At 44.0% G+C, this 23,289-nt stretch overlaps 2 protein-coding genes across 2 annotated transcripts in view; one reads left to right on the forward strand and one right to left on the reverse strand.

Moving 5' to 3' along the window:
• Positions 1-17,370, forward strand: part of T265_03589 (hypothetical protein) — a gene marked incomplete at both ends in the record, with an annotated part of 68,652 nt that extends 51,282 nt beyond the window's left edge. Inside the window, 3 exons of the mRNA XM_009168108.1 lie at positions 9,769-10,069; positions 12,604-13,133; positions 16,432-17,370. Of these exons, the coding sequence (XP_009166372.1) occupies positions 9,769-10,069; positions 12,604-13,133; positions 16,432-16,497 (897 nt within the window). The remainder of the gene's footprint in view (positions 1-9,768; positions 10,070-12,603; positions 13,134-16,431) is intronic.
• Positions 1-23,289, reverse strand: part of T265_03588 (hypothetical protein) — a gene marked incomplete at both ends in the record, with an annotated part of 39,830 nt that overhangs the window by 13,084 nt on the left and 3,457 nt on the right. The window contains one exon of the mRNA XM_009168107.1: positions 22,604-22,725. Within this exon, the coding sequence (XP_009166371.1) occupies positions 22,604-22,725 (122 nt within the window). The remainder of the gene's footprint in view (positions 1-22,603; positions 22,726-23,289) is intronic.

The following is a 23,289-nucleotide window of genomic DNA, read 5'->3' on the forward strand; positions in this document are numbered from 1 at the left end:
GTTAAGCTAGCACTAAGTCCCTCCCCCAACCACCTTCACTCTTTTCTTTACAATAAGCTTTCAAATAGATCATGGTTGTACGGCAGTGAAGCATCGGTGTTGAACACTGATGTCATGCTGTCGATGATGATGATGATGTCAAATCGCTTAATTCATTCATATGATTACGCGTTAATTACAGTAGCGAACCATTCGCTCCACTTAGATCTAAACTTGAAACTGAATATTCCATGAATTTTTTACACCAACTTTCACCACTTTCTCCCGAGAAATTGTACTGCTGCTTTTTCGGTGGAATCGAAATATGAAAGATACCCATGAGATCCCACAGTGACTGGGCAGTCAGACTGCGATGTAATCGGATCACAAACCGTGCGACAGATAGCTAAAGTAGCGCCCGAAATTCGACTAAATTACTTTTTCTGTCAAACGGCCAACTTACTCTTTTTGGTGAATAAATTGATACATTCTGTGGCGTACTTACACTAAACGATGTTTCACAACCCACGCACCAGTCCTGGTGTTTTTATTCGAACGTGACGTAAGTTTTTTTAACGGACGGTCTGTACTAGACTACACGCTAGTTCTAGTCGTGCCATATAGGAGGAAAATCCTGCCTTCTGTAATTTTACCTTCGGGTGGGTTGTCCCAAAAAACCATGCACCGTCTGATGAATAATTTGACATCATCTCTTCTGGTCTTCGTTTCCATCCGTATTCTGTGTGATTTCCACATGTTTGGAATAATTCCAAGGTATCCCAAGTTCCGAATTTCATTGCCTAGCATATCTTAAATTGGTGATGGTCTGCATTGAAATTACTAGTAGACTGTTTGGGAGCTAACACAAGGATGATTCGAAATTACTGTGGGACTTCTGAGTCATTTCTTAGAAAAAATCACAGTTAACTCTTCAACAGTGATCGCTGATGGAACATGTATGAAACGATTGCTCCAGAGGACCGGGAGTCGTGGAGGATGTGTAATTCATGGACGGAGTTAAATCGGTGTATAAGACTGTGTCTCCAGATGCTTTTTTTTACTTAACTGCTTCAACAACGTGCACTAATTCCCGAATCACGCATCTGTCGATCACATTGCCATTTACCGTCTATCGTATAGTTACATGGCGGTTCTGTTCATACTAAGTACTAACTTACATAACATGCCTACCCATTCCCCTCTTTGTCTTGTCCCTGGGTTATTTAACGCGTTAAAGGATGTAAAAAAATCGTCTGTGGAGAGTTAGTAGGCTTCTGAATGTCACAAAAATGCTTCTACAACAGCCACTGGTCGAACCAGTGGAAACGGTCGCTCCGTAAGGACAGACGCCCTCTATGAGTTAATACTACAATTTATTCTTTAATCTTAGGTAAGCAACCGTATAACTGGTGACGTGAGCTGGCAAAAAAGCAGTCTCAACGCGTTGTCAGAATTAGTTATATCTAACTAAAGCGGTTGGACTATCTGCCAGAATAGAAGAGCTAATAGAACTATGACTCTTTGCACATAATGCGACTCTAAAGGATCTCGAGAGCTGTGATATTACCAGCATTCGAAGCATCAGCCACCTGATTAGAAGCTTGTGCCTTATCCCCCTCCGAGCTCGGCTCTAGTTCGCCCGCTTACCATCCGGTTATTTCATCCATACAATTCCAAACATGGGCGCTATTGCTGTCCTTTCATACAAGCATTCTTCACTCAGACCATAAATAACCAACGCCCTAAAACCGCTTGGCTCGCTATGCTGTCTGTTTAGTCAATGGCGCATGTTTTGATTTTTTCCGGTTGTAATCCCTACATCGGAGTTCCACTACATTATTCACGTGCGCACTTATTATTATTATTAGTAGTAGTAGTATTCAGTGTGCAAGGTTGCTGACAATTTGACAGCCTTCTACCACTGTCGCCCTACTATGGATTCATCAGGTAGGCGCATTACCCGAGTTTCCGCCAACCTTATGTTCTAACTGAACCCTAATTGCACGAGATCAACAAAATACACTCATTTTCAAACAAGTTTGGTTTTATAAGAGACTCACTTGGAACCCAGCTGAATCTCTGGTTTATGATTTTCTTTTGTGAGATACCAAAGTTCAACTTGGTGCTCTTTTTACACTACTCATAAGGTTGTTGAAAACTCTTCGGTACAACAACCCTATGAGTAGTGCATAATGTCTATACATGTATTATGCCGGCTGAAACTTGAGGCGGCCTGGTGTGTCACATTCAGTTGCTTAAAAACGTGGGATTCATCTGGATTCCAGGTGAACCTTTCATCAAAACCAAATTGTTATGCAAGTGAGTGTATTTCACTTAATTGTCTGTCTCTTTCACAACGTTGTTTACTCTCGTCTGTTGTGTTGTCTGAGTTATACAATTTCAATGCATACGGATCGTCTACTTTTTTCTAAGTACCGACCTGAGGAACCGTGGGAGTTGTAGAGGTCGCGTAGCACTGTACATTCTCTGTATTAAGACCTGGTGATTTGAATGGGCCAGCTGTTCAGACTAAGCTGTGATGCACTTACAGTCGTGTAGAGTGATCACATGGAACATACTTGAAGTCGTTATTGAGTCAATACCTGTTTTAGCCGCATTTGTCTGCACTATTAACCGAGAGATGAGTACAGGCTATTCACCATGAGTGTGCCGATGAAAGTAGGCCTCATTTTCCCACGAGGATTTGAGGGGTCGCTTCCTTGAAACCCTTCTATGCCGGTTACGCGATTTGCAACCGGCATTTTTTAAATTACAGCCACCGAAACACACCGAATCGAATCAGTCTTACGTGTTCAAATGAAATTTTCGTGTAAATGCCAGTGATGAATAAGCAACGTGCATTTTTTGTCGAGAACTGTAGGCATAGTTTCAGAACAGTTTGGCAAACTATCGCCAACCCCAACCTTTCTGAAATAGCTTCTCGATCAGTCCCAAACATTTTCTAATTGATTGCGAATCGTAGTTCGTTTTGACGATCACCTTAGTGGACTGTGCATTCCAACTAATTTGTTTTTCTTTGTTCATGTGATCTCTCAACCCGTTCCGGACGAACACCACCGACAGGATGGAAACTTTGAGGAACACACAACTCACCTATCATTTAATATCGAATACCTTCTAGAATATCCCTAGAATTGCCGGGGGCGACATTTGGCTGTTTTTTATCCACAACCAATCAACACTAGTTTTCGTTTTTGGCGGAGAATTCTTTCTAAGCTGTTTTCAACCCCTTGTGGTCCCAACCCGTCTATTCATTTTTCTCGTTTCTTTCTGGGTCTTCCTTCAGTAGGCCAAAGAGAGATTGGCGCATGAGTGAGTTACACTTAACTGGATCTAGGAGCTGTCATTAGTGAACATTTTCAATTATAGCAGTGGCGAAGCAGTCGGACCTGGAAAAGCAACCCACCAGGCGCTTCGTTCTGGTCACTCAGTCCTCTACCTCCCTTTTGCTTTTCTCATTACGGTTGCTCAAAGCCAAACACCACTACGATTTTTGCCATCGCGGGTTTATCCGAATGGTTCAGGTAGAATCGCAATTTCCAGCCTTTCTTCACCGCTAAACGCCGTCCTCCTTTATGGGATCGCACGACAGTGACCTCACCAGAGGAGACAACTGTACCTGGAAACGAGATCAGCGCTGTTCGCAAATCGTATAGTCATCCACAACGAATACCTAATTTTGTATCGGAATATGGGTTACTGGGTTGCGTTAATTTGTTGTTGATCAGGTGATGGCTGATCTGTTCGCCGAGTTTGACGGTTCGCTTTCAGACGTCTCTTCACCATCAAAGAGGACACTGCCAGTTCTTGGTTGCCGGCCCAGCGAACAGGTCAACCAACAAGCACCTGACTTAACTGAACTACCAATATTCCGATACAGTGCCAACACCTCTGAGCCCTCTACGTTCGAAACAGCTCATTGATTGGAAACTTTCGCCTGTCGACACGACAACAGCTACAGACTCACTCAACTTTCACTGATCACGTCTCCTCCGAGCGTCTGTCAAGCTCGGCTAGCAGATCGACCGCCATCTGATCAAAAACTAATATTTAACTCGACTAGTGCAATCTTTCCAAAGGCCTCTTTACACCATTAAGCTCCCACGTCCGTATAACTTTGACTTTTGTCGTTGTATGTATGTTTTATTGAGAGTGCAGTCCAGCTGCTACGCTGTTGTCCGCACTGTGATCTATTCACCGAATTCCGGATTGCTGGCTTTATTATGGAGTCGACATGACTGCACATTTGTATCGTTGTATGTATGTTTTATTGAGAGTGCAATCCAGCTGCTACGCTGTTGTCCGCTCTGTGAACTATCCACCGAATTCCGGATTGCTAGCTTTATTATGGGGTCGACATGGCTGCACATTTCTCCTGAACGTTTAGTGGATGTAGGCGGGTCGGAACGACACAGGCCATGTGTCAACAGTTGGTCAACCAGTTAGACCACTTAACTTACTTCCGATGAGTATCATGATAGAGCACCACAGATACACTCACCACTTTCCCGTACGATACCTACTCAGACCGAGAGGCGTGTTTTGGATCGAAGTATGGGGCATTTAGACAACTTGAGGAAATGCTGCCAACCTTACAGGGAAAACCGGTTTTTTAAATAGTATTCAGTGCGTAGGTGGCAGAGATTTGCACTTGATTTAATGGTTTCCCATCCGCGTGCATCCTATTTATCTCTATACTGGGTTATTATTGCCTGACTAAATTAGTTAGTTGACCAGATTGCTAATTGCATGATACTTTCGTCTGTGGTGATTCCACTTTGTGCTATTAGGTGTTGCGTGTGACAGTAAAACATTTGTTTAATACTGACATGTTTAAAAGTGCTGGATACCAAAAGATTCCTCATTCTGTCTCCCGTGATTTGATCCCTGTGTCTTTTCTATGGTCGTACACATAGTAAATCCTTTAAAAACATCCTAAACGAGAGATTCAGCTGGGTTCCAGGTGAGTCTCCCGCAAGTCCTAATTGATTTGTGAATGAGTGTATTTCGCTAAAATGGACCTAAATTCCGAAGTTCACATCGACTCACTCGGACCACCACTTAACCCCAATCACGTGAATCCCATCAGTTTGTCAACATGTAAAGCTGTCAGCCATTCCCATTTCGATTTTTTAAATGTAGTGGCCAGAGTGAATATTACCCTGACTCATCAACAGGCCTTTCGTGACTCCACGGGGTTCTTCCATTTCTTTGCTTGCTGAGGATTTTCTACTTCTCGTTATGGTTTTTAAGACAAGCTGCGGAACTTTCCTGTACGGGTGGACTTTATTAGGATGTCGGCTGTACACGACTTCCCTTTCGTTGATCACTCCGTAGACATAGGTTTCGCCCCTTCAGAAGCAACCACACTCAGTTGGTAACTCCGAGTTTGAGGCTTCACAAGTGTGGAGCACTTGTCGGTTAGGATCATCGTTCCCCTGAAGTTGAGGGTTCTCGCGAATCCACCATCTCCTCCGTCCCTCTTGTTAATTGTCAAATATTTCCACAAGACCATATTCTGTTTCTCCTTTTTTAGTCTGCAGAGGGCTCAGTCAATCGTGATCACTTCATGCTTTTCGCTTTGCCCGGTTTCGCACTTGTTCGTAACTCTTGTTTGAGCGCTACTCGAAGCATGACAACTTTTTGAGACCCAACAATGGAAGGGCGAATGACTGTCATCATCCGTTCTCAACAAGGGGTTAGGAGTTCAGTGGCAAGAGCCCATGTGTAATGACCGTGTAATCTTTAGACTCATTCGAACTGTTCAACCGCAACTCTTGGACTTGGATATATTCCAGTTTCCTGAGATTTTTTTGTCTACATTTAGCATTTAGCTGTGAAGATTTCGTTCTGAAAGCCGCCATTCGCTTTATCTGGATTCTGCTGTGTTGATTGGCTCACCCCCTTTCGTAACCTAAAAAATGGCTTTCCTGGTGCGTACCTTAGATAGCCACCTGAATATTGGTTGTCTGCGTTTTTTTGCCACAAACCTACATCGTTCAGGCAGATTTCAGTTGTTTCAGTCGTGCGCACATGTGTGTCTATAATTATCTGTTGACTACACATTAAGTAGATAGTCTCAAGGCAACTCGTCACACCCCATACGTTTGGCATAGCTATATGCTCGTGCACATGCCTGTCATTTATGTATAGTCAGACAATTTTCTGGTGGTTCGATTGGGTTCAAATCACCGTCATCCTACCTGCGGTACATGATGGCTACTGCAATCGCACAAGACAAACGCCGAAAATTCGTTTGTCAGTTTCACCGACACATGAGTGTGTTTAGACCTGACAGCTACGGTTTATTATGAAACATCTACTTTGCCTAACTTTGGCAGTATTTTGTCAGTAGAAAGTTACCTTTAGAGAAACAATTGAGTCTTGTTAGACAATCTCCGAATAACATCGTTCGAACAACCTGGGTTGTTTGTACACATCTCTTGTGCCTTCATTTGTTGACCGATAAAATTGACTTTTATGGGGCCCTTACCACATTCGTTGCTGGCCCGTCCAACAAGTCGGGCAATTTGCTTGCAAATGCTTCGCCATCACTCAAAAAGAAACCTTCAAGTGACTTCAAATTTTGAGCGTACAGGTTGGTATTATCACAGACTCTGGGCCATTGGTTTCGTATTCCGCTCAGTGCATCTGAAAAAATTTGTCAGTATATACTCGCCCGTGGTTGTCGGAAGCCAAATGATTTGATGAGCTCTTCTGTACACTCAGTCCAAAAACCAGCAGAGTGACTTTGCTGGGACCTACAATGAGTCGGTGATACGCTCATTCCGGTGTAGCCAGAGAAGCCAGAATCAGGGGAAACTTTAGTACTGTATCCGGTCTTCGATGGTTGGATTGTAAGCACGTCTTCTCTACAGCTGACTGTTTCCTGTTCCGAGAAAACTCCCCTCAACGACCGTTCTTAATTAATAGCCTTCGTTCTGATAGAAAAGATACAATGCTCTTCACGGCTAACACAACTTTATCCCGTATTCTAAACCTAATGGGCCTTTGATGTAGGCAGTACAGGAATTTCGAAAATCCTAGAGAGGAACCCAATTACACAAGGTGTTGACAAAAGCTAGTTGTAGGGAATAGTACTCGGATCAACGGTACCTTACTCGTCAAGCGTTTATTTCATTTGAATAATGACCCAATTGAGAAAACTAATCAAACACTCAGCCGGAAGGCTTTTGTAGTTCTGCCAATTTCGCTTATCTGGCCATTCCAGCGGATTCGCCTTCCAGTCTCTATGCGAACCTTTTCAGTTCCGCATTCCACACTTCCGTTTCGGCTCCAAGTGCCTTCGTGCAGTCATGTTGCGCATCTTTACATGACATGTAATACGTTACTCCGAAACCCGCATGTGGTCATTTGAGTGTCTCTTTCATCGGTGTTTTCACCTACTGGTACCACCTGCCGAAATTCACGTTTTTGACGTTCCGTTCCTGTACCATTTGCAGGACAACCTTTGCTGCTAAACTCGCAGTTGCTGACTACACTTGTGTTCGTTGCGCATGGTTTATGTTGGTGTTGTGCGGTCCGTTTGCGAAACAGCATCACATGGGTCTATCGATTCATACCAGCAGCACATGTACTACCTACTCACCTCCGGTCGCCGCCGGCGTCAGCGTTATCACTAGGCTTCCTCTAACCGTCCAGTGTTACACACAATTTCTTACGGGTTAAGTTTGTTCTTATGTTTGTGGGCTTGGCTACGTGGACTGATTATACCGAACCGCTTTCATGCATTTTTGACTGCCCACCTGCTGAGTCTTTCACTTCATGTATAGAATGGACATGTTTACTGACAAGCGACTAGTGGTTCGCTTTCACTGGTTGATACGATGCCGAGCAGCTGATGGAACGAACCCGCTTCCGTTGTATTTGCGAGACTATGTTACATAGTAGCTGTGAGCCAGCGAAACACTAGTGTTGAGCATCGAGGTTATGCCATCGATGGTGATGTTACATACTAACTCCACACACAATGTGGCAGTTTTCTATGACGCGCATCCGGTGATGTGCGGATATTCTTTGGATCGGATGTAGATTATATATCCCGACCATTTGGCACTAAGACTGTCTTAGAATTTGCACTGACTTCTATACGTCTCGAAGCAATGAACAGTGTCAGAGAATCCTGTGCCGTACGGAACACAATGAGGCCAAATCACGTCGTCACAGTAAGTAGATTTATTGATTGGCTGGTGATCTTGTTACATATGATGCGTGGGCAGCCAATAGAGCCGTCCAAAGTGATTTTCACTACCCTTTGTTATGTTTAGCCTGTTGGAAAGATTGTCGAATAGCTAAGTGCCGGAAATATCAGTGACGTCACCACCATTCTTGACGCCTCACCACCTTCGTGTGTAGAAAACTAAAAGCATACTAGCCTAAACTAGCCCAAAAGCGAACCGTGGACCCAAACCCACTCAGAGAAAGCAGTGGAAATCCGAGCATTCGGACATTATTGTTGGTAGTAGCGATAATAGGTTTGAACATTCATATTCTACTGCCCTACAACCGCAGTGATTTATGTGAAGAAATTATCCCGTGAGGAGCATAACCAAAAGGGGGATATCCCACTGACATTACTGAATATCTATACGTCTAATCATTCATTCAGATAACCTGATAGAAACTTGGACCCAAACCCACTCAGAGAAAGCAGTGGAAATCCGAGCATTCGGACATTATTGTTGGTAGTAGCGATAATAGGTTTGAACATTCATATTCTACTGCCCTACAACCGCAGTGATTTATGTGAAGAAATTATCCCGTGAGGAGCATAACCAAAAGGGGGATATCCCACTGACATTACTGAATATCTATACGTCTAATCATTCATTCAGATAACCTGGATAGAAACTGACAGCGAGAACGCCCTAAGGGCCGATTCACAGTCTAATAGTATGGTCAGCCGTATCAGCTGATTTCCCCAGAGTTTTCTATTTCATGCTTATGGGCCGGCGGGACACTCTCTCCCCGGTTAAAAACCACACACTGCTCGGTATTCGGAAAAACTGAGAAGTTCCGAACACCAAGTAGCATGTAGTCTTTCAACCCAGTAAGCCCTTTTCCTGTGTTTTCCTGTTTATCCTCTGACTGTGGAATAACTGTCCCCCATAGTTTCCCTATTTCGGTTTCAGTCTCATGGGAACAGTGATTAAAGCCGGAAGTTAATTTGATACCGAAAGGTGCTACCACATCCGGCTCGGTTGTTTTTTCAATGCGTCATCACAGTTGCATTTACATAATAACGCTTCACAGTAATGAATGCCTCCATTAACAGAGATATCCACACACTTATTTGAGTGGGAAAATGCGCCCAGCATTCGTTAGCGTTTACTTCCTAACGTTCTTCCATACACCCACAATTTGATCAGGAACAACTTTTATCTAGTTAACAGACTTGAGGAGTATCACTCAGCTGCCTCCGCAGGTGACCACATGTTCGACCATTTCTTAAATCAAATTAGCATTTGCGGATTTCGACAAGTTCCCATACCACTTTGGTCTGGTGTTCTTTCTTGTTTAAAATGATACGTGGTACCTGTGGTTTTCTTGTGGGGAGGACAAGCAATGTTCGGACATGAGTGTGTAACATTTTGCGACCACTTTGTTGATCCAGCTGAATGACACCGAAAGCGTTTGCAACTGGTGATGTCCGAAAACAATAGCTTGCCAGTTTTTCTGTCAGTGGATCGACACTTATCAGATGGGTACATTTTTGTTGATAAACGCGCACACTTTCTTGCCTTCCAGGTTTCCGATGTTTCCGAACCAAATGACGAGGGTATTACCGCGTTACACAATGCTGTGTGTGCTGGACGCACTGAGATTGCCGAATTTCTTGTGCGTACTGCAGGTGCAGATGTGAATGCGGGTGATACCGATGGGTGGACACCGTTGCACTGTGCTGCCTCCTGTGCCAATCTGCCCCTGGCCCGATTACTTGTTGAACATGGGGCTTCACTTCATGCACGCACTCTGTCCGATCAAGAAACACCATTGGAAAAATGTGACCAGGGTGATGAGGAAGCTGAATGTGAAGAGTACTTGTTCTGTGAGTTTTTTGTTCCGTAATCAGCATGAATGGTGTTTCTTCCCTCTCCACATTGGATAGGTTTTTCGTTTTGATAGGCCATTTTGAGAATATCATAACTAGAGAGTAGACCTCGTAGAGTCATTTGTCGCAGTGTCTTTATTGCAAACCAAGTTTCTGAACTAGATTACTTGGAAGATGACCTTCATTCTCATCAGTTGTCGTGTAAAATCCGAATGCGAATGTTCGGATGTGGTGAACCACGATCTCTTCCATCCCGCCCGTATAACATCACCTTTGTACTAGACTGTATGGTGAGTAAAATGTGTAGGTAATCTCGAATTTGAAGCTAAGGCAGTTCGCAATGACTATTTCATGTTATTTTGTGAAATTCGACTACACACCCTGGTTTCCCCTCTGATTTTGCCTCAGATGAAGAGATTCACATTTTTGGTCCATCTTTTGCCTAATGGGTTTGGTGCTTGCAGCTAGACACCACCGAAGGTTCAGCCTCCTGGAGAAATTTGCTACATGTTGTCTCTATCGTTGATACGTATTTTGACCGTCACAACCTCAGTATCTCACGTCGCTTGGAGGTGTTTTCCACCTCCTTTCTACCCGTTTCTTTACAATGAGGTCGCTATTTTAGGCGAACAGACAGGTCTAGGAGTCGATCCAGACGCACCGGATGAGCTGAAACAACCGCGGAGTCAGTGTTCACTCTGGTCGTAGCAGCACTGTCTGTTTTAGAACAAGTGATGAACCCCGTTTAAATACAAAGTTGTTGGCATGACCGTTAGTTTGTCATTAGCAGGCTGGGTTACCCGAACGTTCATGGAGAACCACATCAGCTTCGTATTACCTTCGTCGGTAATACTTATCTGGACGACTGTAGTGGTTGGTTACCGCCTATTCCAGCTGGTTTGGGCGTAGTTCAAACCACAGTGCTTACTTAGATATATTTTGCGTTATATTTATCTGAGTTTATCTCTCTCGATTTTTTTGGTCGGGCCGGCACTGTCCTGTACCATATAGAAGAAGTTTGACTGTATATCTTTTACTGCGGGATAATTCTTGTTTTAGGGGAAAATTGAGGAGCGGTTTCAAAACATAGTCTACAAAATTTGTGAAGATTTCGTTTCTGACGTAAATCCGGTCACTGATAGAACCGGTAGCCTTTCCATGCATCAGGGGCAATCTTGTGTGTGCCTATAGATTAGACCATATTCCATCACAGAGTAAGCGAAAAACGGGGGCGGAAGCAGTCGAACAAGTTCAACGCCTGGCTATCCGAATGATGATTTTCTTATGGTCCCAAAACTGTATACAGGCAAGCACAATGGACCTTCTAAACAGCTCATCGCTGCTCAACCGCACCGTCGTCCGTAGTCACATTTGAGAGCTTTATTGAAGCCAGCCAACCGCAAATATGTGGGTACTGGTGTGCGCTAAAGGTCGAGCGCAGTGATGGACTCGGTGTTTGTCGTTTGGAAAGACGCTTAAGGAGGTGGAATTTGCATCAACGCTCAAGCGTTCGACGCTGGCACTGCTCGAGGCGTGCCTGGACGCATTCCCCAGGAGCCCCTTAAGCGCACCCTGGCTATCCAGCTGGATGGTAAACGTTGCGGGATGAATCAACGCGAGCTAGCTGTGCGGGTACTTCAACCAGATACTTGAACATAGTGAAGAGCCTCTCAAACCTCCAGTACGACTAGAACGCTTATCCAGCGTTTTCCTGCCGGCGAAGTATGCCAAGCACACACAAGAAGAAATTTAGTGTATTTGATTAACACGTTTCCTTGCTTAGGGGTCCAGAGGCGGATTGCTGGGGTCAACGGTCCAAATACAGACTGGAAGGAATCGCCTTGTGATTGAAAGATTTTTGGGTGGCAAACAGCTAGATGTTGACCGTCTTCATGAGCGCTGCTCCTCCTGTGAAACCCTTAATCCTTTAGAACCGTGGAAATTGAGGTGGGGGCTTTTACTGGTCTCCGTTTCAAAAACTATGTCCGTACCGCAGTACCCTAATAATTTAACGTTTTCACCTCGAAAACCCAAGTACGTGCACGTGATATAAACACCTAGGTTAGGCTGGTGCGGGTCATGCTACATGTCTTTCGGCTCGTTATTTCTCACGGCCCGTCTTGGTTGCTTCATGAGGGGCGACCTGTTCTCGGTGATTGGAACGTTTTCCTCTTGGTATCCTAGTCAAAGACCTTACCGTTACTCATGAGGCTGGTAAATTGTTTACCCATATTTATTGCTTTTCCCGTATTTCTACTCCATCAGTTGCATGGATCTAAATCCAAACTCACTAATACACTGGGTAGTATATGTTGTTTGGATGTCTGTTTGATTTTTAAGAGAGGTCATTTTTCGATGAAGAATCCGTTCATATATCCTATCCAAAACCAGTGGTTTTGTCATCCTGAGATCGACTAGCCTCTGGAAGCTTGACTTTGCGTAACCTCCACCTTAGTACCGAGCGTATGCGAAGAATTCACTAAAAATCGTTCAACGATTTCTTATATTACTTTTGGCTCCCATACCATCAGTTCAACAAGAACGTTTGGGTTCGGCTGCTTCTGGTCGTGTCTACGCTTTGTTTCCTCGTGGGTTGGAATGGGCCGGTCCTGGCTCGGCAGACGCTCATTTGGAACATGATGAGTTGGCCGTCTATCCAAACGAACCTCTCACTATTGTTGACCGAAAGCCTGCGGGCGAAACCGAATGGATGCTGGCGGAGAAGGCGGATGGTACTCGCGGCCTTATTCCTCGATCACATATTTCCTGTTATCCGCTTGTTCGTGTCCCACCCGCGAGTATGCCTGTGCCTGTCCCTACAGCCCGGTCGAGGCGGTATGAGTTTTGGGATGAGGATGATGACGTAGACGGGGATGAGGTTGAGGAGACTGAACCTGTGGAATCTGCCGAGGATAACACTTCGCCTCATCTGGTGGTGGAAGTGGAGATGCCTCGAACTGATTCACCCAATTTGACGACCACCTCAGATCCCGTGGCAGTACCTCCAATTTCTCGACCTACGTTAACACCTTCTATCGCTACGATTGTTCCCTCGAATGAGGTGAGTGTCTTTTTCTGTCTCACAAAAAACGGAGCAGGTCACCTGCTCCTCTCTAACTAGACAACCTCCGTAAACTAGTTTAGTTTCATTTCGTATAACTGTTGCCATTGCAAGCGCACGCCATTCATTAAAAAAGTGCGTTGTGTCTTACTTGGTCTTGATGAACATGACGAAATACGTCTCATCTCTTACCTGGTTTCTTCGTGTATTTTTGGATCATGTGAACTCGCTTTAGTGCGGACTTCTCAGATGCCTGTTCGAAAAGCTGATGACAAGCTTTTAAATCCTTCCAACGGTGTGGTTTTTTCTGCACATAATTCACCTCGACACTAGGTATTCCAGTCCATCAATAGGCACTCACCAATCGAAACTACAGATGGATATCCAACTAGGAAGCAGACTAGAGATAGTTATTGTTATACAGTCTGTTGAACAAACTGGACTTATTCGCTGAAGCGAACCAAAGATGCTAAGGTTGCAGTTTTCTAAGACATATGTCGTGACTTTGGCCACACTTCACGTGTTTTATATTAGTTGATCAAACTTCTTTCTTCGATTTAATCATCGGATACTGTCTTTCGCATGCTGTGGTACCTCTTAAACAGTTGCGAGGTCGAGAATCTCAGCCCACTTGGACGGCTAAACTCACTCGGTGAAGGGGAAATTTTATTCCCAACAACCTCGTATGTTGTTTGAGGATTCATAAGCCTTCCACAAACCACCTGCAGTTATGGAACCCCCTTACCCCACCTTACCCCTTACCCTCACACATGACGCATTAGGATGTGTGAACGCTAGAGATGCACTCCCAAACAAATGCGCAATGATGCTCTGGTGTGTCACTTGTATCAATCTTTCCGTGAGGTAGAGACGATTCAAGAACAGTCAGTGCATGACTTGGCGGCGAAGCATGAGAGCTCTTACCGATCAATACAGTCGCGTTGACAACTGTCTTCTCCCTAAATGGGTACCCCCGGGACGAGAGAAATCAACGATTAGCTGCCACAAGACAGCTAGTGGTGGTCCTTTCATGTATAGCTCTCTCAATCTCTGCATCAATAAGCAAACAAAAAAATTGATTTCAACGAACTGATCGGGCCGTCACCTCCAATGCTTGGTTGATAATCCCATATCATCCTTATCCTCTGTGGCAGCTGAATCCGCTATACCTTGATGCACCCTTTGTAGCTAAATGACTGAACTGAACCCCGAGCTATTCCCTATAAAGCCGGTTTATCTTCTCGTCAGTGGTCCGCAATAACTTAGCTATGTCACACTTGATTCTGTCCATCCTCATCCGGTACATCTTGCCATGTTTCAAGTGCTTTTTCAAGATAAACGAATACCCCGTGCCTCGAAGCTCCTAATTGTCAGCATGCTATCAGGGCTATCAAGGTTTTGTTCATGTCGTCTANCGACGTGGCCGTGTACTTAACTGACGGGTACATATGTTACGGACTGTTAACTCTGCCTATGGGGCTAAATCTGTTCCATGCAGTTGCGCCAGATCGGAGTCTTGGGGGATTGTTCCCACAAGATGATGTAAATATGCGTAATAAAGGGAGTTTTTGAGGGACAGCCTCCTTCGTATTCGCATTTAAGAAAGTTTATTATGCCGCAACCAAATGGTTAGTGTAAGTGGGTAGATGCTGGGGGCAGGCGATGAAACTTATGCCACCTAACTTGTGGTGTTAGCTAGGAGTGAAACTAAGTGTGTACTCGCCATCATGCCACTCGCTTTCGTGATTGCCCGCTTCAGTCGTGATCAATAAAGTTGAATCATCCATATACTCAAGTTTCCCGTCCGTTTAGCAGGTTATATGTGGAATGTATTGAAGTTTTACCCAATAATATGACAACAAGTGTTGTAGTTGTGTACACCCTCCGCAGACCGAGAAGCACCGCGGTATCATCATTCCTTTGTACTATCATTTCGGTACATCGCTGACGTGTAACCGGAATGTTGGATGAGGGTTGATTACTGGGGGTTGCTCAATTCTATAAAAAGCAATGAAGAAACCGTTGCGAAGTATAATCATCCCTGTCAGTAATTTACACGTTAGCAGCTGAACTGTGTCGTTTTTTGGACAGGTAAGCAGCAGGCGTTGGTTTGATTGCCAGGTGACGGGTAGGGAGAAGGGTGATATGACCTGAGTTGAGCTGGGGCTTTTGAGCAATCGCGCATACAATCCACCTCTTCAGATGCAGCACAAGAAGTTGGCTCCCCTGATGGGAAGAATGTGAGTTATTGTTCGATCAAGTTGAGCTGCTGATAGGATTGAAAGCTCAGTACATCAGGGACATCTTTTCAAAACGGTCGCCATGTCCATCTATTCATGTTATCAGATCTTTGTGTGATTTCCCAGCTTTTCAAAAATAGACCACTAGTGGTTCTATTTCTGGTCGATTTCGATTCCCATATCTTTAATTGCAAGTATCACATGCGTTCAATCGTTTATACTCTGAACGTTGGGTCAACGCTCTCATGCGACGTGACCTATTGAACCTTTGCTACACTGTCCGGTCATTTACCCGTAGTACCAAGTGCAGGGCTATGGCGTCTTAAATCCTGACTTTGTCCATCCAGTTATGGCTTGACAGACGTCAGCACTAAAATTTATCAGGCAATGGGTGTTTCCAATACCTTACCTTCGAAGTTTGTCTGGGCCAGTGTCGTGTACAACTCTGGAGCCTGACTGCTGAATCATGATAATGGATACAACGAACTGTACGGTCAGTGAAATTTCAACGGCAGGTGAAAATCAAAATGAGGAGCAAATTTAACTTCGCGAATAGGTAGAAAGCGCGTTCTTCCCATTCGTTATCACGGTGTGGAACTTGGATAGTACAGGATCTTCCCATATCATTGGCTGTAAATGACGCTGACGACACCTGTTCAGGCGGTTGGTGACATGAATCTTGCTGGTTTTCATAGAATTAGGATGGCGGTTATTTCGATTCACTCCTCAGTATGTTTTCCGTAATTTTCGGGTCAGTATGAGACACTCCAACTAAAATTTGTCTCACTTTTTATCAATGCCAGGTTATTCATGGAGCTTTATCAGGCAACAAGTCCAGAATTTAAATCCTGTCATTGTTCTGCGAGGCTTTTTATGCAGCACAATAAGTTTGGCATTTCTTAGTCCATTTCGTGTCTATATAATTTCAACACTACCTACACATTGTGTATTCGGTTACCCATTATTTGCTGGCGGAAATGCTCAGTCACTTGCCTTTGAATGTGATTCGTGCTAATCGTGGCCTTCATGTTTTATCATTTTTGTATCACTCTCGGCAGACTGAAATCGAAGGTTCAAAAAGCTGTGACGTCACTGGCTGTCTAGATTCAAAGACTGTCCTTTGACTCCTCCACTCTGCACGCACGGTCTGCAATAATGGCCCTCGCAATGTAACCGGGTGCAATCGACCGATATTGCTTGTACATATATCAGTATTTTGTTCCTTCTTTTGGATGCACAGACGCGCATACATACATGCTTATCCATGAATTCACCGACCAAGACAGATGGTTGGTGATAAATCTGATGTTCTTTTCGACGAAGACGCTCCTGTTTCAGTTCTTAGCTCAGTGTTATTTCCAACACTTCGCTTGTACAGGTCACTTTTCGTTCCATTGTCAATTGTGACAAACGAAATGGTTCCCCACCGTCAACAGTTCAATTTTTGAGTACCTATTTCGGGCTCGCTTCACCCTCCTAAAACCGTCTGTAATTTTTATCTTCTGTGAACATTTCAGTTTTAGAAATCAATAACTCGATCTTTCATTGTTAGCCACATTAGTCTCGAACCCTCAGCTCCTTGGGTGGGGCTGATCTGTATGCCATGGCAGTTATTTTGGAATATGAGCTTCATGTTCTATTTTGTATTTTCCTGTCCCTACCCTCTTTTCCCGTCACTAAACACTACACTGCCCTTATTTTCATTCTGACCAATGGTATTTGGCCCCTTCCTGAAATACTTATGGTGCACTTCTATCTGGTCAGGATTCTGTAGCAGTAAAAAACGGGATCAGACGCACATCTTCCGTATGCACTGTGTTTGGTCTCATCCCTTGCGCACAAATGATCATTTACATAGGATGTAGGAATTTTCATTTTGTTTTTTTGGGTCCTCGCATTTCAGTCTGCACGTCCGATTCTCTAATCTACAAACTCTACCCAATTCATCAAAACTGTTTGAGGCTGTGTTCCAATAAATCCCGCTTGATGATGCCATGTCCCCTGGTTTTGGTTGATTGATGGTTCATCACGCTTCGTGTGCCTACTGCCTTCGTCATTCCGTTAATATTATCCACTACTATCGAACGGATCAGTAGCCAATATACATGGTGATTGTAATCGGGCAAAGTTACCAGCCACCCAACATATTTGTAACGGGGAATTTTCAACGGTCTCAATCAGCACATACTACATAGGCACGCGAGAGCGATAAAAGCCCTACTTGGAGCTCGGTTTGGTTATGACTGCAGTATGAACAGGTGGAGCAATTGTGTAGCTGACAAATCAGTGCTTGCCAAGATAGCTGTATCGTAGTCTTGTACTGAAGGGCGAGAAAGCTCTCGATCGAACATAATGTCAGGTATGACCTTCTTCAGATAATATTTCAAACAAGCATTCGTCACAAGCCGTGTTACTATGGTTGAGAAGGCAGGCATAAACAAATAAGGGACGTTCCACTGTTACTTTTAGGAATTAGTTCAGAGGGCGTAACAAATCTTTTCTTTGATTCCGGGTAACAAAACGTGGACAGCACAGCTAATGCGGGTAAATGAAGACAATGACGAACTTTTCAGTGAGTTTTCGAACACTTACAACCGAATGGAACATATCCTCTTTTATCGGACACCAGAGAAGATTGAGTCACAGGGATGACAGTATTTTGCTTGTATTTCACGCTTCGAGTTGTTGGTGTATGATGGCGGCTACCGTGTATTTGGAACCGATCCGTTTAATAAGTCTTTCTTAAAAATTAATTTGACGGCTAGAAGAAGGACAGTCAATAACTACATGCTGCACACTTGCAACTCATTGCAGATCTTGCTGGCGACAGGTTTTCAACATTGAATGAAAACAGAAAACGAAGTAAACTGACATCATGGAGTATCCCATCGTTTACAGGCGTTTGGTCATCAAAAACCGTGGAATTAATGGAGCGCGATACTAAATGGGTGACATCCTGTGTTTCGCTTAAAGCAGACGTCCGCATGGTGCAAGAATAGTAATCGTATCACGTCACCATTACTGCAGGGCTATTATGCAACATGTGTAATTAGGATCATGTCCTCAATCCCTTATCGTATTTAACAATAAATGCTTTCGTGCGTGGTGGAGGAGTTTTGATTGTTCAACCTTCGTCTCAACATACCCCTCCATAAGGACATGAGGAAGTGGGAACTACAAGCAACCTGGCGCGACTTATTGGTACTCTCTTAATGGGATGAGGTTATTGAGGATACGCCGTGTCTTAAACCTGGGTCAAAATTAACACTACCCTAATTAAGGAAGAGAGGCCTGTTGAGACCAAATCGGTTCGCATGAAGTGCAGAGAAAGTTAAGTATTTAAAAATTGATAGGTTTCTCAATCCCCGAAAGAAAGAAGACATTTCGTTCTGATCCCAGAACCTAAGAACAAACCATTGCTCTACCGTAAGCTACTTTAATCAGAAATTGGCAAGAGTCTTGTGGACACAAGCCACGTAGTTGATTTGGCCTCGGCGTTCACAATTGATCAGAACTCATCTGTGCCCGAGGTCGCTGCAATCATCTGAATTAAACCTCCGTCGGATGTCCAAAAGAACCTTGATGCAATCTTTAGATTGTCCTGAACTTAATTGTGCGCCGTTTCTTTTTATTGACCGATCAGTCGGGTAACCAGGTGACTAAGTCTCCTTCGTTGTTGTTTAACTTGTTGAATGGATACAGTCTCCGTTGGCATGAAATCAGTCTCAGATGACAGCCAAAAGCGACACGGTTTGTCAAAATACCGTAGTCCCCACTCTATAAGGATTACTTTGTCAAACGTAAACGTGACCTTCATGGTTGGTGATGACGACATTAGTAGGTTGCGCACCTTATTTCATGGGTTTGAAACTCACTAAGTACGTCGATAATCACGTGAGTGGGTCACCATGTACCTGTAGACCAGTTTGCATTCGAAGTGCATGTGTTGGTCATACAAGCTAATGCAAAAAAATATTCCATGAATGCTGTATCAGTACAATATGACCTGCATTTATAGGGAACACACAAACAAGCTTTTTGATCTAATTTTTGAGAAGATAAGAAATCCAGTTGACGTTCGTAAAGTGATGGCTTCCTAGAGGAATTGTCTCGATGGTGATCATAACGACGATATCACCGGAAGATGGTGCTCTTTATAGGGAGCTGATGTTGCAGGATTCCCAATATATTACTATAGAAAACTGAGGTACCTATATTGTGATTTGCTCGCACCGTCGTGGAATATATTCTCTCCCAACGTAGACCATTTAACCGTGAGTAGTTCTAGTGTAGATTATTTTAGAGTGACAAGGTCACAGAAGACCCTCAGTTAAGTACATAAATAAATCAGGTAACCAGATGTATATTTTCAGCCCATAGAAACTTACAATCCACTTCGTGTTCAATCCACTAGTGGCTGGTCGCCCATGGGCATCTTTCGGGGAGTGGTGTATGTCACTGTGCATTCGAGACGAACTTTTCCACGGACATCGTTGCCAGCTAATAAACATAGCGACACCGTGTTTTTTGTTGCGGAAAATTAGCTGCATCGCCAACGAGAAATAATCAGTACTCCTCTAGTGCGCACCTTATAATCTCAGAGTCAGCACGAGGCCAACTTTTCTGAAACACGTAACTGCGTTCCAAGGTGTTGAGATGTTTCCTTGGAGGTAATCCTTATATCTTACTTCAGAAAGAGGGCAAATATATTCATCGTTATAAGACTATAGTCTAGATAGGGAACTACTGCCCACTAAGATTCTGCATCTATATGAATATGTTTTTTTTAACTCCATAGTCGAGCTAACTGCAGTGCGATTGAGTGTTTTAACACTCAGACCAAGAGGCATTGTGTTCCTCTAACTCAAAATTTGCCTACCAAACTATACGGTCGTCTTTGGACCCGAGAGAATGCACAACGTGGTAACGTTTGCCAATCATTCGCATTCTGAAGTGTGGCGAGGCTACGCTCGCAGATCGCCAAAGCGGATTCTTTAAGGTCGTCAGCCAAGTAGCTATAAGCAATCTGCTAAATCCCGTATAAGTAACGAACCGTCAGCGTGTTCCAATCGTTGTATCAATCACCTGAACCTGGTTTCGCTAGAGGTCCGGGGACAGATTCCTTTCAGGCACAACGATAACTCTAGATGCATGACCCAACACCAGGAAAAACTAAGTATTCGCACAGACCCGGAAGGCTTGGTCGATTCAGAACTTCCAAGAAATGGATGCGAAAATTGATATGGAATGTCTACAGGTAGCTTCACTCGATCAGTTAGACGGGCCCTCGGAGACATCCTGTCAGTGGAACCACATGGTATCACAATAGCTCTTTTGTATCCAGCATGGAACGCGCGAACCAAATGGCTACATACTTCGGACACCAATTTAGTTAACACTTGAAAGTCGACCTTTGATAGAAACATGGACGAACATAGAAGCCTATTAAAACTAAAATGTTTACGAATATATAATCCTGCTCAAGTTTGACCATGCTTCCACCGGCCTTCCACGGCGGCGAATTCCTCGCTCAGTGTCCGTCTAACTTATTCACGTCCACCTGACAGAAAGTAACCTATGGTGCTCAGTTGTGTAGCAAATACAGAAAGCATCCAGCACCGTCAACTGTGATAGCTTGGCCATATACTACGCATGAAGATTCATAGTCTATCGATACAAGTCGTTGTCCTTCAAAATGGCGTACACTGCGAGATGGACAGCGTGTGACATGGCATGATGTGAAAGGGATTACAGTTTGAGTGTTGGTGGTGGCTGGAAACGCCGTACGAAATATTGGCTGGTCAATATCAATGGTGTTGGTGCTGTCTTCATCTCAGATTTTCTGACTGGATGTTTGGAGGTGTAGACATATCACAATGCGGCAGACCAAGCCGCAAGCGTCTTTCGTGTTTTACTCTACGGTTTGAAGATAATTAAATAAACACCGGTTTTACGGCACTGGAAAATCAATGTTCAAACAGATGTTGCTATCTCCAATGACGATGAATGAGGTATACGAAGAGGTACAATGTATGTGGCAGTCGTAGAATTTTATGCTCGATCTGCATGAAACTAGAATTTTTCATAAAGTGGTCGGCTACTCATCGTATAAGAGTCACGAAGGAGTCAAAAGTAATCATTTCGAGAGGGGTGTTCACTACGGACGATCATATTGCATTGATTTCGATGTTTCCAATCAAATGAAGCCCGTTCATATCAGTGTCTTCCCATCTCCCTAGCTTCGTCAAATTCTCTTAGCCTATGTACTTGATCCATGTTTCCTTCGACGCCGTCACACTCCAACAGAAAAACATCCCTGACAAGCTTTACTTCTGTTCCTAAATAAGTCACCCCATGGTCGCGTGTTTGAAACAGAAGGACTTTGAATAAACACTGTGGGGGGCACTTCAGTCTGAGAATTTCCAACCCCCACTTTTTCCTGAGAACTCGAAATGGTAATAACATCGATGGCCGAAAACAACCGACGCGAAACCACAGAGATCTTGATCCATTGAACATAGACGAGATGATCTTCCGAAATATGATTCCCGACTTCCAATCAGTTGGAAAATGTTTGGTCCGATTAAGTAGTCATCGTTTCAGAGAGGTTAGGTAAACAATCGGTGGATGTATTGCTGGGCAACGTTTCGCTTTTTGACACACAAGCTTTGTCAGGCCAAGTGAGTAAGTAGGTTGATAGGGTTTTAAGGCAGTCAGGGAACCAATCCGTGAGATTTATTATGACTAGCCGACTTGATCAACGCTGGGTGTCAGCCTGATGTTCCTGTTTGTTGGTTAGTGGGGATGACTAAGCTTCGAGATAGATTGGTTAGGGGGGAGTTGTTGAACCCGGACTTTTCGACCTTGCTATTTCTGTCTAGGACACCTTAATGGAATATTCCTTGGGGTCGTTCGCAAATTTTGTTTGCCTGTATTCGCTGAGGGGTGCCGGGACACACAGTTTGAGGTTGGGGGTGATTAATCGGATCTTACTCTGCTTGGATTTTGTACTTTTAGACCCAGACCATTTTGCTGATAATTGCACACCGCCTGGGGTCATCTCAGCTAATCTAAATCCGCTCTTCGCACGCTCGGAAGTTCTATGCCCTCTATTCTATTCATGCTGAGATGCTTGGCGATTTCCACCGCCGCTTTGGTGTGAATCTTAAACCCCGTCTCAGAATATCCACATTTTCCAAATCCATCTTATACCCAGTGTCTAGTACATACTCTGCCATTGCCGAATCTTTGATTAGCCCCTGATATTCTCGGTGGTCTGTTAATGGATCGCTTATGCTCACCGATTCTGGTGTGCAATTCCGGAGATGTCTGATCCCCAAGAGGAAGGTGTCCTAGACAGAAAAAGCAAGGTCGAAAAGTCCGGGTTCACAATGAAGACAATTCTTCGCTAACAATCTATCTTAAATGTTAGTCATCCCCACTAACCAACAAACAGGAACATCAGACTGACACCCAGCACTGATCAAGTCGGCTAGTCATAATAAATCTCACGGATTGGTTCCCTGACGGCCTTAAAACCCTATCAACCTACTTACTCAATTGGCCTAACAAAGCTTTTGTGTCAAAAGCGTAACGTTGCCCAGCAATAAATCCACCGATTGTTTACCAAACCTCTGAAACGATGATTACCCAATTTTTTACTTAAACTAAGTATAAGGCATCGGAAAGGTTGAGTTTTTGTCGAAGAAAAACTTTGCTGACTGACGGTTGTCAACAGCACTTCACTGCTAAGTGGAAACACTAGCAACCCCGGTTCATTTGGCCAACAAGAGAGACATACGCTCACTTGTTCAACTCGAAGGCAAACATGTGGACAACGAATGTAAGTCTTTAGAGTGTTTGTGTTCAACTCATAAGGTTGCTGAAAATCCGTTGACAGCCCACGCCGGTTTCTC

This window comes from Opisthorchis viverrini, assembly GCF_000715545.1.
Source record: "Opisthorchis viverrini unplaced genomic scaffold opera_v5_52, whole genome shotgun sequence".
In the NCBI taxonomy this organism is placed as follows: Eukaryota; Metazoa; Platyhelminthes; class Trematoda; order Opisthorchiida; family Opisthorchiidae; genus Opisthorchis; species Opisthorchis viverrini.